A 14,867-nucleotide genomic window follows, 5' to 3' on the forward strand; every position below is an offset into this window, starting at 1 on the left:
CGGAGCTTGAGTGCGAGAGAGGGCGGGGTTCCCCAGGTGGAGGTGAGCAGTTAGTGGGCGGAGTCTGGCTGTCGTATCGGCTGTAGGAGGGAGGAGCCAGTGTCTGGATGCAAAGTCTAGGTAACGGCGTCATCTAGGAGTGGGTGGGGTCTAAGGGAAGGCTTGTGAGCGGGGTCAGAGTGTGGGCCGGCTATCCTGCAGTCGGCGCATAGGAGTGGGCAGGGCTATTACGTGACGGCAATACTGGAGGGGCGTGGCTACCCTGTGGGCGATGTCGGGGTATGGGCGGAGTCTGAGTGGGCAGGAACATCCAGTCAGTGGGCGGAGTCTGTGTAGGCGGGGTCTGAGCGGGGAACGCCCCGTCGGTGGGCGGAGTCTGTGTAGGCGGGGTCTGGACGAGGAACGCCCCGTCGATGGGCGGGGTCTGGTAGTTGGCGGATCAGGATCTGTGGGGCGCTGTCATGGCGGCTGCCGTGTTGCGGGTGAAACGGAAACGCGGTGCTGAGCCAGCCGAGGCGTTCCTCCTCGCCTGCAAGCGTTTGCGGGCTGCTGATGAGGCCGGAGAGCCTGACTGTGGGCAGCATGTCGTGCGGACCCTTTTCAAGTTGGCCGCCACCGTTGGCAGTCGAGTAAGGCCGGTTCGGGGGCCCTGAGGTTGTTTCAGATTTGTTTCGTTGTTTGGGGCGAAAGTGTTTATTGACGAAAAACGGTGTTCAGCTGCTGTCCAATAAAAGTAGAGTATTGTGTCTGTGAAGTGAAATAGTATTAACTTTTCGAGTAAAGGTATAGGGATGTACAGCATGGAAACAGACCCTTCGGTCCATCCCGGCCAGATATCCCAACCCAATCTAGTCCCACCTGCCAGCACCCGGCCCATATCCCTCCAAACCCTTCCTATTCATATACCCATTCAAATGCCTCTTAAATGTTCCAATTATACTAGCCTCCACCACTTCCTCTGGCAGCTCATTCCATTCACGTACCACCTTCTGTGTGAAAATATTGCCCCTTTATATCTTTCCCCTCTCACCCTAAACCTATGCCCTCTAGTTCTGGACTCCACCACCCCAGGGAAAAGACCTTGACTATTCTCACTATGCATACCCCTCATGATTTTGTAAACTTTGATACAGTCACCCCTCAAACTCCAATGTTCCAGGGGAAATAGCCTGTTCCGCCTCTCCCTATAGCTCTGACTTCAGAACTGCTCTGAAGAAGCGATGTACAGTATTTGACGGAAAGTGTTAAATGTTTCTCTCTCTGCGTGCTGCTGAATTGTCTGAGTTTCTCTCATGTCTGCTCTGTTTTATTTGCTGTTTTATGTTGGAATTTTCAAGCAGCTGCCAGTACAGAAACATTGGAGCCTTGGCAGTAGAATCATACCCAGCAGTTATTTGAGTCTAGATTCTTATATGAGCAATGCTCTGGTGGTCCTGAGCCAGAGGGCAGCCTCTCGCCACTTTATTGAAGGCTCCTTGGATTGGGATCTGCCTGCAGCCACTCTCCATTCTCCTGTAAATTGCACCCACTCCTAACCTCTTCCATAAATCATTTCTTTGACCTGGGATACAGTCCCCTCCTGCATACTGATGCCGAGTACCCAAGCCAACTTGCTATTTCCATCAATATGGTTAAGCATTTCCCCAATAGTGACATTACTGGAGTCACCATCAAATGAATAAATGCAAGCACGTCATTAAAGAAGGAAATCTTTCCTTTTTGAAAAAGTATGTAATTTTAGGAGGTCTGTTGATGTGCCTGGTAAGATTTTAATGGGAATCTGCATCGTAGGCATGTTGTGACCATTGTACATCAATATTGTACTACCTGATTCCATTATATCATACTTTGGCAATTCAATAAAATACCTGGTTTTATGGTTGCTCAGATGTTTGACATGAAAAAACATAGCAGTTTTATTTACTTCCTGAGGAAACAATGAAGTGGAATTTGCAAGAGGACTGGGGTGCAATCTTGATGAGAACCATTGACTGAAATTATTAAAGGTGAAGGAAGTTTTGAGAGAATATTTTCCTTTGCAGTTCCCTTTTATGTAAAAAAAAATCATAAACTGAAAGGATGTTTTAAGCTATTTCCTGCAGTATTACTGGGGAAGTGTATATCCCGTGATCCTGTATGTAGCTTCATTTACAAAGTGAGCAACGCCTGACATTTGGCTTCCATGGCTACCTGGTTTCTGGATTTAGAGAAACATTTTGCCATAAATAATCTAACTGGAGTTACCAGTCAAACAAGAATGCTGTTTTGGAAAATGTAGGGAGTGATGGACTCTTAGGGGAATGTAGCGCAAATAGACAAGTTTCTGGTATTAAGACCGGCTCTAATGTAATGAGGGGTATGTCTGGTTACAAGCGATCAATTGTGATAGGGTACTCTTAAGTCAGAGGCACAGATAGACATTTCTGCAGCCAGCAGTGAAAAATCAGAATGGTGTTGCCTCCCTGGTGCCAGGATCAAGAATGTCTGAGTGCAGAATGTTCTCAAAGGGGAGAGGGACCAGCAAAAAGTCATTGTACCCATTGGAACCAATGACATAGGAAGGGAAAAGGATGATATTCTGAACGGAGAATATAGGAAGTTAGGCAGGAATCTTAAAAGGATGTCCTCGAGGATAGTAATATCTGGATTTCTCCTGGTGCTACAAGCTATTGAGGGTAGGAATAGGAGGATAGAGCAGATTAATGCGTGGCTGAGGAGCTGATGTCTGGGAGAAGGATTCACATTTTTGGATAATTGGAATCTCTTCTGCGGTTAACCTGTACAAGAAGGATGGATTGCACCTGAATTGGAAGGGGACTAATACACTGGCAGGGAGATTTGCTAGAGCTGCTCGTGAGGATTTAAACTAGTAAGGTGGGCCCCAGAGAGATAGTGAGGAAAGAGATCAGAGACTGGTACAGTTGGGAAAAGAAGCAAGTCAAACAGTCATGGACAAAGCAGAGAATAAGGTAGGATGATATATTAAACTGCATTTACTTGAATGTAAGAGGCCTAACAGGGAAGGCAGATGAACTCAGGGCATGGGACTGGGATATCATAGCAATTACAGAAATGTGACTCAGGGATGGACAGGACTGGCAGGTCAATATTCCAGGATACAAATGCTATAGGAAAGATAGAAATGGTGGGGGGGTCAAGAGAGGAGGGGGAGTGACGTTTTTGATAAAGGATAGTATTACAGCAGTACCGAGGGAGGATATTCCTGGGAATACGTCCAGGGAAGTTATTTGGGTGGAACTGAGAAATACGAAAGGGATGATCACCTTATTGGGATTGTATTATAGGCCCTGTAATAGTCAGAATGAAATTGAGAAACAAATTTCTGTGGAGATCTCAGTTATCTGTAAGAATAATAGGGTGGTTATGGTAGGTGATTTTAACTTTCCAAACATAGACTGGGACTGCCATACTATTAAGGGTTTAGATGGAGAGGAGTTTAAGTGTGTGCAAGAAAATTTTCAGATTCAGTCTGTGGATGTACCTACTAGAGAAGATGCAAAACATGACCTATTCTTACGAAATAAGGCAGGGCAGGTGACTGAGGTGTCAATGGGGGATCACTTTGGGGCCAGCAACCATAATTTTATTAGTTTTAAAATAATGATGGAAAAGGATAGACCAGATCTAAAAGTTAAAGTTCTAATTTGGAGAAAGACTAATTTTGACAGTATTAGGCAAGAACTTTCAAAAGCTAATTGGGGGCAGATGTTTGCAGCTATTGGGATGACTGGAAAATGGGAAGCCTTCAGAAATGAGATAACGAGAGTCCAGAGACAGTATATTTCTGTTAGGGTGAAAAGAAAGTCTGGTAGGTGTAGGGAATGCTGGATGATGAGAGGAGTTGACGTTTTAGTTAAGAGAAGGAAGCGTATGACCGGTATAGACAGGAGAGATTGAGTAAATCCTTAGAGTATAAAGGCAGTAGGAGTATACTTAAGAGGGCAGAGAGGTGGATGTGAACTATGTAGACTTCAGTAAGGCATTCGACAAGGTTCCCCATGGGAGATTGGTTAGCAAGGTTCGATCTCATGGAATACAGGGAGATTGGATATTTGGAGCCATTTGGATACAGAACTGGCTCAAAGGTAAAAGACTGAGGGTGATGCTGGAGGGTTGTTTTTCAGGCTGGAGGCCTGTGACCAGTGGAGTGCCACAAGGATCAGTGCAGGGTCAACTACTTTTCGTCATTTATATAAATAATTTGGATATGAACACCAGAGATATAGTTAGTAAGTTTGCAGATGTTGGTGGTGTAGTGGGCAGCGAAGAAGATTGCCTCAGAGTACAACAGGATCTTGATCAGATGAGCCAATGGGCTGAGGAGTGGCAGATGGAGTTTAACTTAGATAAATACGAGGTGCTGCATTTTGGAAAAGCAAATCAGAGCAGAGCTTATATACTTAATAGTAAAGTCCTGGGGAGTGTTGTGGTTCTGTTCGCCGAGCTGGGAATTTGTGTTGCAGACGTTTAGTCCTCTATCTAGGGGATGGAAGCCTCCTGTGACGTGCTTCTGTGATGTTTCCTCCGGCATTTATAGTGGTTTGTTTCTGCCGCTTCTGGTTGTCAGTTCCAGCTGTCCGCTGCAGTGGTCGGTATATTCTCACAAACTTTGAAATCCTAGGGAGTGTTGCTGAACAAAGAGACCTTGGAGTGCAGGTTCACAGCTCGTTGAAAGTGGAGTTGCAGGTGGATAGGATAATGAAGAAGGCGTTTGATATGCTTTCCTTTATTGGTCAGAGTATTGAGTATAGGAGTTGGGAGGTCATGTTGCGGCTGTACAGGACATTGGTTAGGACGCTTTTGGAATATTGTGTGCAATTCTGGTCTCCTTCCTACCGGAAGGACGTTGTGAAATTTGAAAGAGTTCAGAAAAGATTTACAAGGATGTTGCCAAGGCTGGAGGATTTGAGCTACAAGGAGAGGCTGAATAGGCTGGGATTTTTCCCTGGAGAATCGGAGGCTGAGGGGTGACCTTGCAGAGGTTTATAAAATCCTGAGAGACATGGATATGGAAAATAGACAAAGTCTTTTCCCTGGGGTAGGGGAGTCCAGAACTAGAGGGCATAAGTTGAGGGTGAGAGGGGAAAGATATAAAAGGGACCTAAGGAGCAACTTTTTCACACAGCGGGTTTTGCATGTATGAATGAGCTGCCAGAGGAGGTGGTAGAGGTTAGTACAGTTGCAACATTTAAAAGGCATTTGGATGAGGATATGAATAGGAAGGATTTACAGGGATGTGGGCCAGGTGCTGGCAAATGAGAATAGATTAGGTTAAGATATCTGGTCGGCATGGGTGAGTTGGACCGAAGGTCTGTTTCCATGCAGTACATCTTTATGACTTTATGGTGTTGGCTTTCATAATTTTTTTTTCTCATGTCAAAATCAAAATTCTCTTCTACTTATTAAATAAAGACTATTTTGAACAGTGAGCTCCTGAACTTGGATGTGAATTAATTTGCATGCAAGCAATTTAAAAAGAAAATGCTGTTACAAGCTTAGTAAAAGCAGAGGCAATGAACACAAATTGCTGTGGAAAGGAAGGCAGATATAACAGCATTGTTGGAGACAGGAAAGCAACTAACATTTGGACTTCAATGTTACTGTCTGTGATTGCAAAGACACCCCTTTGCTTAACTGGCATTGTTAGACCAGCTGCTTTTCTTCAGCACTTTGTTTTTATATATTGTTGTTCAACATTTGTTGAAACCACTTTTATGTGAGGATTCATCTGTCGTACTTTCTCTGTAGGATGCTCCTGTGAAAGCAGTACTCTCAAAAGACAAAGCTTTACTGGCCCTTAAACCTTCTGACACCAGTGTTCGGCGTGTCCAGATGTGTGCACGAGCATCTCGCAAGGCAGCCAGTGAGAAGAATCGGTACAAAGTTATTGCTAGCCATAGAACAAAATTTTCAACAGAGTTTTCTGAATCTCAGTCAGATGATGTGAAGTGTGCGCACCAGGCTGGAGCAGAAACCTTCGGAGGTCGGTTTGAAGAAAATGGAGGTAGCTGTAAGGTAATGTATAGTGGCTCTTATTAAAGACAACTACATTAAAAATTGCTTGCCTAATGAGCAATAGTTGATATGAGACACTGTTGTAAATGGAAATAACTGTTTACCAGTAATCTGGCAATTCCCTTCTCCTGATATCTTCTGCTTGTGAATTATAAGAAGCTCTGCTGCATTAATCATTCTTTTGTTCCCCAGGTTACTCTTATTTTTAGTTTTTGGATGTTGTCATGCCAGAATACATTTAAATGGCTGGCAATGGCCTTTCAGCATCATCTGCAAGCAGGAATTCTTGTGTTCAGGCAGAGAATGTCAAAGAGCCCGTGTGACTGTGGAGTGGATATGTGGTTTCCAGTTAAACTTATGTGAATCTCGTCTCCATAAACCTGCACACTCTGGCTTGAAAGAAATTAAATAGAAATAAGTAGAAAGCCAACCATTGTCCTCTTCCTCATCCTGTTTTAGCTAGAGAATTCACAAAAGCAAAGTTAATTGTATTTTAGTATTCAGTTTGACCTGTTCATAGATCACTAGTTTCACTTGAACTGAAGTTGACAGCTAAGCTCATTCTTTTTTGTCATTGACCAAATTTTAATGCCTCCTGGAGCAAGGTAATAGGTATCTGATATAATGAGGGCACTGTGGAAAGTCAGAAAACAGATATCGGGCTGTTTCTTAGGATTGAATTGTCTGAAGAGAAAGTAAGGTCTTCAACTATGAAAAGCAGCTACTGAAAGGGAATTTTGTAAACATGTTAAACATATAATAGCACAGAAAAGATGAATATGGAGGATAACATTCAAATTATTGTAATAAAACTTAAGCATTAGTCAGAAATTATTAATGTAAAGAATGACCTGGAGTTGGAATGACCTTCTGGATAAGATGCAGAGAAAAAGCTTTTTATAATGATTTAAGTCAGTTAATTAGTTAGTAATTAAAAGTATTTTACTCTGGAAGGATGAAATATTTTGGAATTAGTTTTCCTTATTTGGGAGAATTAAAGGAAGATGACAGGGAGAGGAGGGAATGGTGTTTTGTATGGGAGGGAAGGGAATGAACAAAATAAGCTGAAGAAATGGCTTATGTAAATTGTTTGTTCTGTAGTCTTTCAGCAGTACTGAGACCCAGTGGGGTGCATTGATATATTTCTGATCTAGGTTAAATTGTTTTGAACAAAAGTTCATAACCCTTTTAGAAATACATTTTGATGATTCTTGTCTTAAAGGAAACATCCTTTAGATGTAACAAAGACAACGTTGAATCTGCAGCAGAAATCCAAGTGTTTGATATTGTCCAGCAAGATGAGCAACTTGAAAAGTATGAAGAAGACTCTGAGCACAAACTTTCTAAGGTGGGGCCAGGAACTTGTGAAATTATCTGTTAACTTCTGCTTTCAGTGAATAGTTGAATCACACAGTACAGAAAGGCCAATTGCCATGATCTACCTAGGCCAGCTTTCTCCGCAATTAATTGCACTCTGCCTCTCATCTGCACAATTCTGAAAATAAAAATTAGGACCATGAGTAGGTAATGCAGCCCTTTTGAGTCTGCTCTGCCATTTGATACAATTATGGCTGACGTCATCTCTACCTCAGATCCACTTTCCTGCCCTCTTTCCATAACACTTCAACCCATGTCTAATTTTAAAAATCTGTCTACCTTCTTCTTTAAATTTGTCAAAGTCCCAGAATCCACTGCATTTAAGGGTAGTGAATTTCATAGAGTTCCTCCAGTGTGGAAACAGGCCCTTCAGTTCAACAAGTCCACACCAACCCTCCGAAGAGTAACCCACCCAGACCCATTCCCTTACATTTACCTGTGACCAATGCACTTAACCTATATATCCCTGAACACTCTGGACAATTTAGCATGGCTAATCCACACTAATCTGTACAACTTTGGACTTTAGGATGAAACCAGAACACCCGGACAAATCCCATGCAGACAGTCGCCCAAGACTGGATTTGAACCCGGATACTGCGCGTTGTGAGGCAACAGTGCTAACCACTGAGCCACCTTGCCGCCCCCACAGATTCCACGGATTCATGACCCTTAGAAATAAGTAATTTCTCCCCACCTCTGTTTGAAGTCTGCCACCCCTTATCCTAAAGCTATGACCTTTTGCACTGGATTGCCCTACATGAAAAAACATCCTTTCTACGTCTACTTTGTCAATCCCCTTTGATACCTTGTATTCCTCAATTAGATCTCCCCTTCTATCTCCCAGAAAATATTTCTTCATTAGACAAATCTCTCATCTGTGGAGTCAATCCAATGAACTTCCTCTGAATTGTCTGCAGTACAACTACACCCCTTCTCAAGGGCATCAAAGCTAAAAGCACTGCTCCAGTTGCAGAGTCACTCATGATCTGTACAGTTGCAGCAACACTTACCCACTTTTATACTTCATTCCTTTCGCAATAAATGCCAAAATTCCATTTCCCTTCCTTATACCTGCATAGTTTTTTGCAATTCATTCACAAGGGCATGCACATTCCTCTGCATCAAAACACTGAAATTTCTCTCCATTTAGATAATTTACCTTTCCATTCCTCCATCCGAAGTGGATAACTTTACACTTATCCAGATTAAGCTTCATCTGGCACTTAACCTACACATACATCTAACCTTTCCATATCCATTTGTAAATTTATTCATTGCAATGTACTTTCTACCTATTTTAGTGTCATCTGCAAATTTGGCTATAGCATGTTATACCCTCCATCCAAATCATAGTTGAGGCTCAAGGACTGAACCTGTGGTATCTTGCCAACCAGAAAAAGGCCATTTATCCTGACTCTGCTTTCTGATGGTTAGCCAATCCCCAATCCAAGCTAATAAATTACTGCTAACCTCATTGAACTTGCCTTGTGTTTTCACCTTTTGTGTGGTACCTTATCAAATGCCTTCTGGACGTCCAGATACATCTTATCTGCCAGATCCCCATTATTCATATTGCTTCGTGTATCTTCAAAGAACTCTCTCAAAATAGTCAAACATAATTTATCCTTCATAAAACAATGCTGATTGTGATGGATTGTATTTTGACCTTTTGAACTGTCCTGTTATTACTTCCTTAATGGATTCTAATAACTTCTCAGCAACAGATGTTAAACTAACTGGTCTGCATTTTCCTATTTTCTGCCTCCCTCCTTTTTTTGAACAAGGGCTTTATATTAGCATTTTTCCAATCCACTGGAACCTTTTCTACATCCAAGGAGTTTTGCAATATTGTAACTAATGGATTCACTAATTCTGCTGCCATTTCCTTTAAAACCCTAGCTTATGGGCCATCTGGCCCTGGGGACCTTCAGTTCTAATTTTTTCAGAAAAATCAGTTGAAAATAACTGTGCCTCACTGTGTGTTCTAACTTGATCCGTCATCAACTCAACAAACTTGTGGTTATGGAAGGTAGCAATTACTCCCAATATTAAACCAACCAGAATCCTGCTTTCAACCTCTCATTAACATGCGACTTCTGCTCATATAGCATTAACAGCAATATTTGCAAAATGAATTTCCCGAGTGGCGATTGTTCTAAATGCTTCCCTTTCTATAATCTCTGCATCGTGTATTACTATTGGGATGGTACAAAAGTGCTCTGTGAAAACTGAATCAAACTATTGATTTAGTGACTGCCATTTCTGAGTTCACACCATTGGGAGTTTTACTCCTTGTGAAATACTTACTCAGTTCCACTTTGAAAGTTGTTTTCAAATCTATTACTAGCACTTCTTAGGTGGATCACAACGTTTTTGGGTAAAGTTTCCTTCTTTACTCTATTAAATGCCTCCTTTGTCTTCTGTTCCAAGGAAATGATCCCAACTTTGCAGCCTCCAAATTACTGAAGACTTTCAATCCTGAACCTATTCTAATAAATATCTGTGCACCCCCTCCATATCCTTGGTATCATTCCTAATATGTAGTATCCAGACTACGAGAGAGTACTCCAGTTGAGGTCCAAACAGTGATTAATAGAGGTTAAACCTAATTTTCTTTGTAGGAGCTGGTCTGTGTGCTTGCTTGAGACTTGTTCTTCAGCTGTTCTCAATTGATTATTTAATTTTTAAAAATCATCTTGCAAATATTGCTGTAAGTGTAATATGAGCAGAAGTCATATGTTAATGAGGTTGAAAGCCGGATTCTGGTTGGTTTAATATTGGAGTAATTGCTACCTTCCATAACCACAAGTTTGTTGAGTTGATGACGGATCAAGTTAGAATACACAGTGGGGCACAATTATTTTCAACTGGTTCTTCTGAAAAACTTTCAAGGCGACTTGTTGGTTTTCAGGCATTATTTTTTCATTCTCTCAAACTAATGTTGGGTGATGCAGTCATGTGGTAACATTGCCTTCTGTATTTGTGTTAATGTATGGATTCACATAAATAGAATAAAATGATTTCTCAATCTCCTCAATTTCAACTGTCCCATTAAATTTAAAACCACAACATACAGGGAAAGTATTGATTTCCTAGAAAGCACAATATTTAATTAGACATAAGTTGGCAACAAAAGGTCATTTTCAAAAGAACTAACAAAACTCAACACATTTGCCAGACTGTTGAGAACGAGCTCATGAATTTCCATTACAAGTTCTCGAAGTTGGAACATTTTTTAACCAGATAGTTAGTATCCTCCTTACTGTCTCAGATCCCAATCTTGGCTTAAACTTAACAATTAACACACTGTTTTTTAAAATGACATCCACAGCCTTTGTCCTCCTATTGTAGATATGCAGCCTTAGGCTATAATTCATTAGTGTTTTCAGGTTTTCCTGCCTTCCAGTTAGATGAGTGTCCCTTTGTTGAAAGGTTTAAATGTTTTTATGATTCTTCCTTTCTTTGCCACTTCATTTTTTCTTCTCCATCTCCCTTGCAGGCTTCCTTAATCCATGACCATAGCCTCCCCCTCTCCCACTCCCACCTGCAGCCCCTCTCTCTCCCACTATCACCCGCAGCTTCCCCCACTGTTACCATCTCTGAAGCTTCCATCTCCCTGATCCCTTTGCAGCCTCTCTGTCTTGCCCAGCATTTACATCTTCTTGCCTCAAAGCCTGCCAGCCTTCCACAGGTTCCCTGTCACTCCACAATCCTTAGAAGCTTTTTTTCCTAAAACCCTGGATATGTTGCTCAGCTGCCACAGCAAAAAAAGGGTTTCTGGCTTATTCTCCCAGCCTCCACTAAAAAGTGACTGGCTCATTGCCCATTCCTTTTCCTCGCTCTTTATTGGTGAAACTGTCAGCAGCAAGGACAGGAGAGAACTGTCCTTCCATTCTGTTTATAAAGGTGACATTTTCCTGACTGGGTCCCCCGGATTGAATTTTCTCAGGTGTTTTGGGGACAAATTTGCCCGACATCTCATTGTACTTTATATGCTGTGAAAGGAAATGATTTTCAGCTCAGCTGGTTAGTAAGGGGCTGCAGCTGCATATTCAATATAATGAGGTGCACTGACTGACATGTGAGTAGACTTTGAATAGGTTAGGATTTTATTAGCTGGAGTTCAGAAGAATTAGGGGCATCTCATAAAAACCTATAAAATTCTAACAGGGCTAGACTGAATAGGTGCAGGAAGGATGCTCCCCATGGCTGGGAGCCCAGATCTAGGGATCACAGTCTAAGGATTGACTGAGATGAAGCAAAATTCCTTTACCCAGAGAGTTGGACAATCCGCCATGATTGGGCTCAAAGGGCCAAATGCCTTATTCTTGCTTCTACTTCCTGTATTTCTGTGTTTGTTTCAGGCTTTGATCAAAAGTCAATCAGCCTGACAATAGATGCCATTGGTCCATTTGTTCCACCACCAAGTAGTAACAGCAGTGTGCACCATCTACTAGTAGCTCTGCAGAAATTCAACAAGGTTCCTTAGGCAACACCTTCCAAACCCATGATCACTACCACCTGGAAGGATAAGACCAGCTGATAAATGGGAAGACTTCTTTCAAGCTAGTCAACATTCTGACCTGTCACTGGGTCAAAATCTGAATCTCGCTCTGTCACTACATTGTGGATCTATCTACACCAAATGTACTGCAGCCGTTCAAGAAGATAGCTCATTACTTTCTCAAGGGCAACAGCATAGGCCCAACCAGCACATCCTTGGAGTTATATGCACATCCTTGGAGTGAATTAAAAAAGAATCTGATACATCCCATCTATAGCATGTCCTAATTTGGAACTAATACATGAGGAAAGGTATGATCATGCTTGCATTCTCATTTCTATTTGTGGAATAGTGTGAAATTATGGCAAACCAGCACATACAGGATCAGGTATGTGCCGTTTGATTAAGAGGTCCACACAATCAATGTAAAAACACACATGAAGTAATGCACATTGCTGTTACATTTTATTTACAGCATCAATCACTGAGATAATAATGTAAACTTGCCTTAAATAAAACTTACCTGCAGGGAGCCTTCTCACTCTCACCTTAAGCTGACTACTGTCACATTGTAGAGATCATGATAATTCAGTGAATTTCCAGTATTAAGTTTTATAATTTTTGCTGGTTTATCGAGAGTACCGGCTCATAAGATCACGGTTAAAACCAAGTTTGCAGTGGTTTGGAACTTAATTGATTTCCATATACTGTTTAGCAAAAAAGAGCTGCTGATGCTTTAGACAAAAGGGGTTTTATTGTATTAACAGTGAGGAGCTTTGCATAGTTTTGATGATAGTATTCTTCCCTGTTTACCAGCTTTGGATGAGATCTCCTTGTTTTCCATTCTTTCTGCCCCCTGTGGTAGTTACACTTTGCCACCATGTTCTAACAAAATGTATTAAGAAGAGACAGTAACAGGAACTTCAGAATTTGCAGCTTTAAGAACAATATTCTTAGGAGATTTTACCCCTTTTTGAACTCCAGTGTGACTGCATAGGCCAAATTTAATGCCCTTTTCAAATTGTTTTGGAGAAGATAGTAAGCTGACTTTATAAATTGTTGGAGTCCTCATGAGCAGGCATACCCACAGTGCTATTATGAAGGGAGCTCTCGGACGTTGATCCAGCAACAGTGAAGAAACGGTGGTATAATCCCGAGTCAGAATGGTATGTAACTTGGAGGCGATCTGCAGTCGGTAGTTTACCAAAGCATTAATATAGGAGGAAGTGAGGACTACAGATGCTGGAGATCAGAGTCGAGAGTGTGGTGCTGGAAAAGCACAGCAGGTCAGGCAGCATCCAAGGAGCAGGGGAATCCATGTTTTGGGGATCAGGCGCTCATTAGGAATGAGGCATTATAATCAGTTATATGCCACTGTAACTGAAATGTTTTCTTCAATGAATAATCATTTCAGGTCAGCCCATCATTTTACATTCAAGATTTGTTCCATTTTAGGATCCTGACCTGGTGCAGGATGACACTGAGATTCTGTGTAATTCTGTAAAAATGATCCGAGAGAAGCTTGTGGTGTCAGACTCTGGTCCAGGAACAGAGCATCGAGAGAATATGGAGGAGTACGTTTATGACATATACTATACTGACAGCTGCATTACAGGAGATGAAATTCAGGGTATTCTGTCAGTGATGCCATGTTATGAAGAGAATGAACTGGTGAGTTATGCAGTCTAACTTTGTCTTTGCTTTCAAAGTTAATTTAATATGTTTCAGTCAAATGTTTCTGTTGTCTTCAGTCAAGACAGTATTTCAAAACACCATCCTTAGTGTGAATTCTAAAAATAAGAACTGAAGACAGTTTGTGTGGTGATTCTGCGTTTTCTGTTGTAATCAATAACCCTTGTGCATTGAGTGTTTGTGTGCAGACTAATAGGCATCTTTGTGACCTGGGAAATGGTATACAAACTGGTTATGTTCTTAGTACAATGTGTAACGTTGCTTGTTACAGGTTGTCGATGAAATGATTGCAGATGAAGCATATGAGGACGAGGATGATGAAAATGAAGAAAATAATTGGCGGAATGATTACCCAGATGAGGATTCATCTGAAAGTTATTGGAATAGTGAAGATAATTCAGAGGAGGAAGATGATAACCACAGGCAATGTATCAACGATGATGAATCTAATTAATTTTCATGCTGGTGACATTATATTTATCTATTTAATGTATGAATGGTAAAAAACTTCATTCAACTTAATGAAAGTAGAACTGATCCATTGCAGACTAAAAGACTCTCTTGTCTCAATATATGCTTATGAAAGTTTCCTGCATCTAAAATTGTAATAATTTAAGTAGAGGAGTTACAAGTCCATATTTCGAGGGGTATTTTTAGCCTCACGTTGGAAGATTAAGAAAGTCTTAAGAAACACAATTTATCTACCGGTCTTGAGGTGAGAGATCGATATCCACTTGTTTGCAATTCTCAACTAGGATGCAGTTCCGGAGGCAGTCTTGTGAGCAGTGCTATTGTACCATGGCCATCTGCAACTCGTAAGCATGGATATTGAGTCTGAAAATGCAGCATTTAACCTGATTCAGTTTCCTTTTATTTAGCCTATTTTCTATCCATGCTAATAAAGCATCCCCATAAGTTCTTATATAGTAACCTCCTTTGTGGTAGCTTACCAAGTGACTTTTGGAAATTCAAATTTACAATATCTCCTCATACCCCTTTATTTACCCTGCTTGTTTTATCCCGAAAGAACACTAATAAATTTGTTAAAGTGTAATTTTCATTTCACAAAACCATGTTGACTCTGCTTGATGGTATTAAAGTTTTTTCTAAATGTCCTGCTTCTATATTTAGTAATGAAATGTAGCATTTTCTCACATTCATGATTGTCTGTTCTATTCAAATAGTAAAAGGGATATCTTCATTTATATTTATTCTTTCTTTCACCTTGATGGCTTATGTGGAAGATGTTTTTGAT

General features: G+C 41.1%; 1 protein-coding gene across 1 annotated transcript; it reads left to right on the forward strand.

Annotated features, from left to right (window-relative positions):
• The first annotated feature begins 400 nt into the window (after positions 1-400).
• On the forward strand, positions 401-14,727 carry slc7a6os (solute carrier family 7 member 6 opposite strand). The gene is made up of 5 exons (XM_043707253.1): positions 401-629; positions 5,770-6,036; positions 7,259-7,384; positions 13,376-13,591; positions 13,884-14,727. The coding sequence occupies exons 1-5, from the start codon at positions 462-464 to the stop codon at positions 14,064-14,066; spliced, it is 960 nt and encodes a 319-aa protein (XP_043563188.1). The 5' UTR covers positions 401-461; the 3' UTR covers positions 14,067-14,727.
• The last annotated feature ends 140 nt before the right edge of the window (positions 14,728-14,867 follow it).

The sequence above is a fragment of the Chiloscyllium plagiosum genome, chromosome 17 (assembly GCF_004010195.1).
Source record: "Chiloscyllium plagiosum isolate BGI_BamShark_2017 chromosome 17, ASM401019v2, whole genome shotgun sequence".
NCBI classification, from domain to species: domain Eukaryota; kingdom Metazoa; phylum Chordata; class Chondrichthyes; order Orectolobiformes; family Hemiscylliidae; genus Chiloscyllium; species Chiloscyllium plagiosum.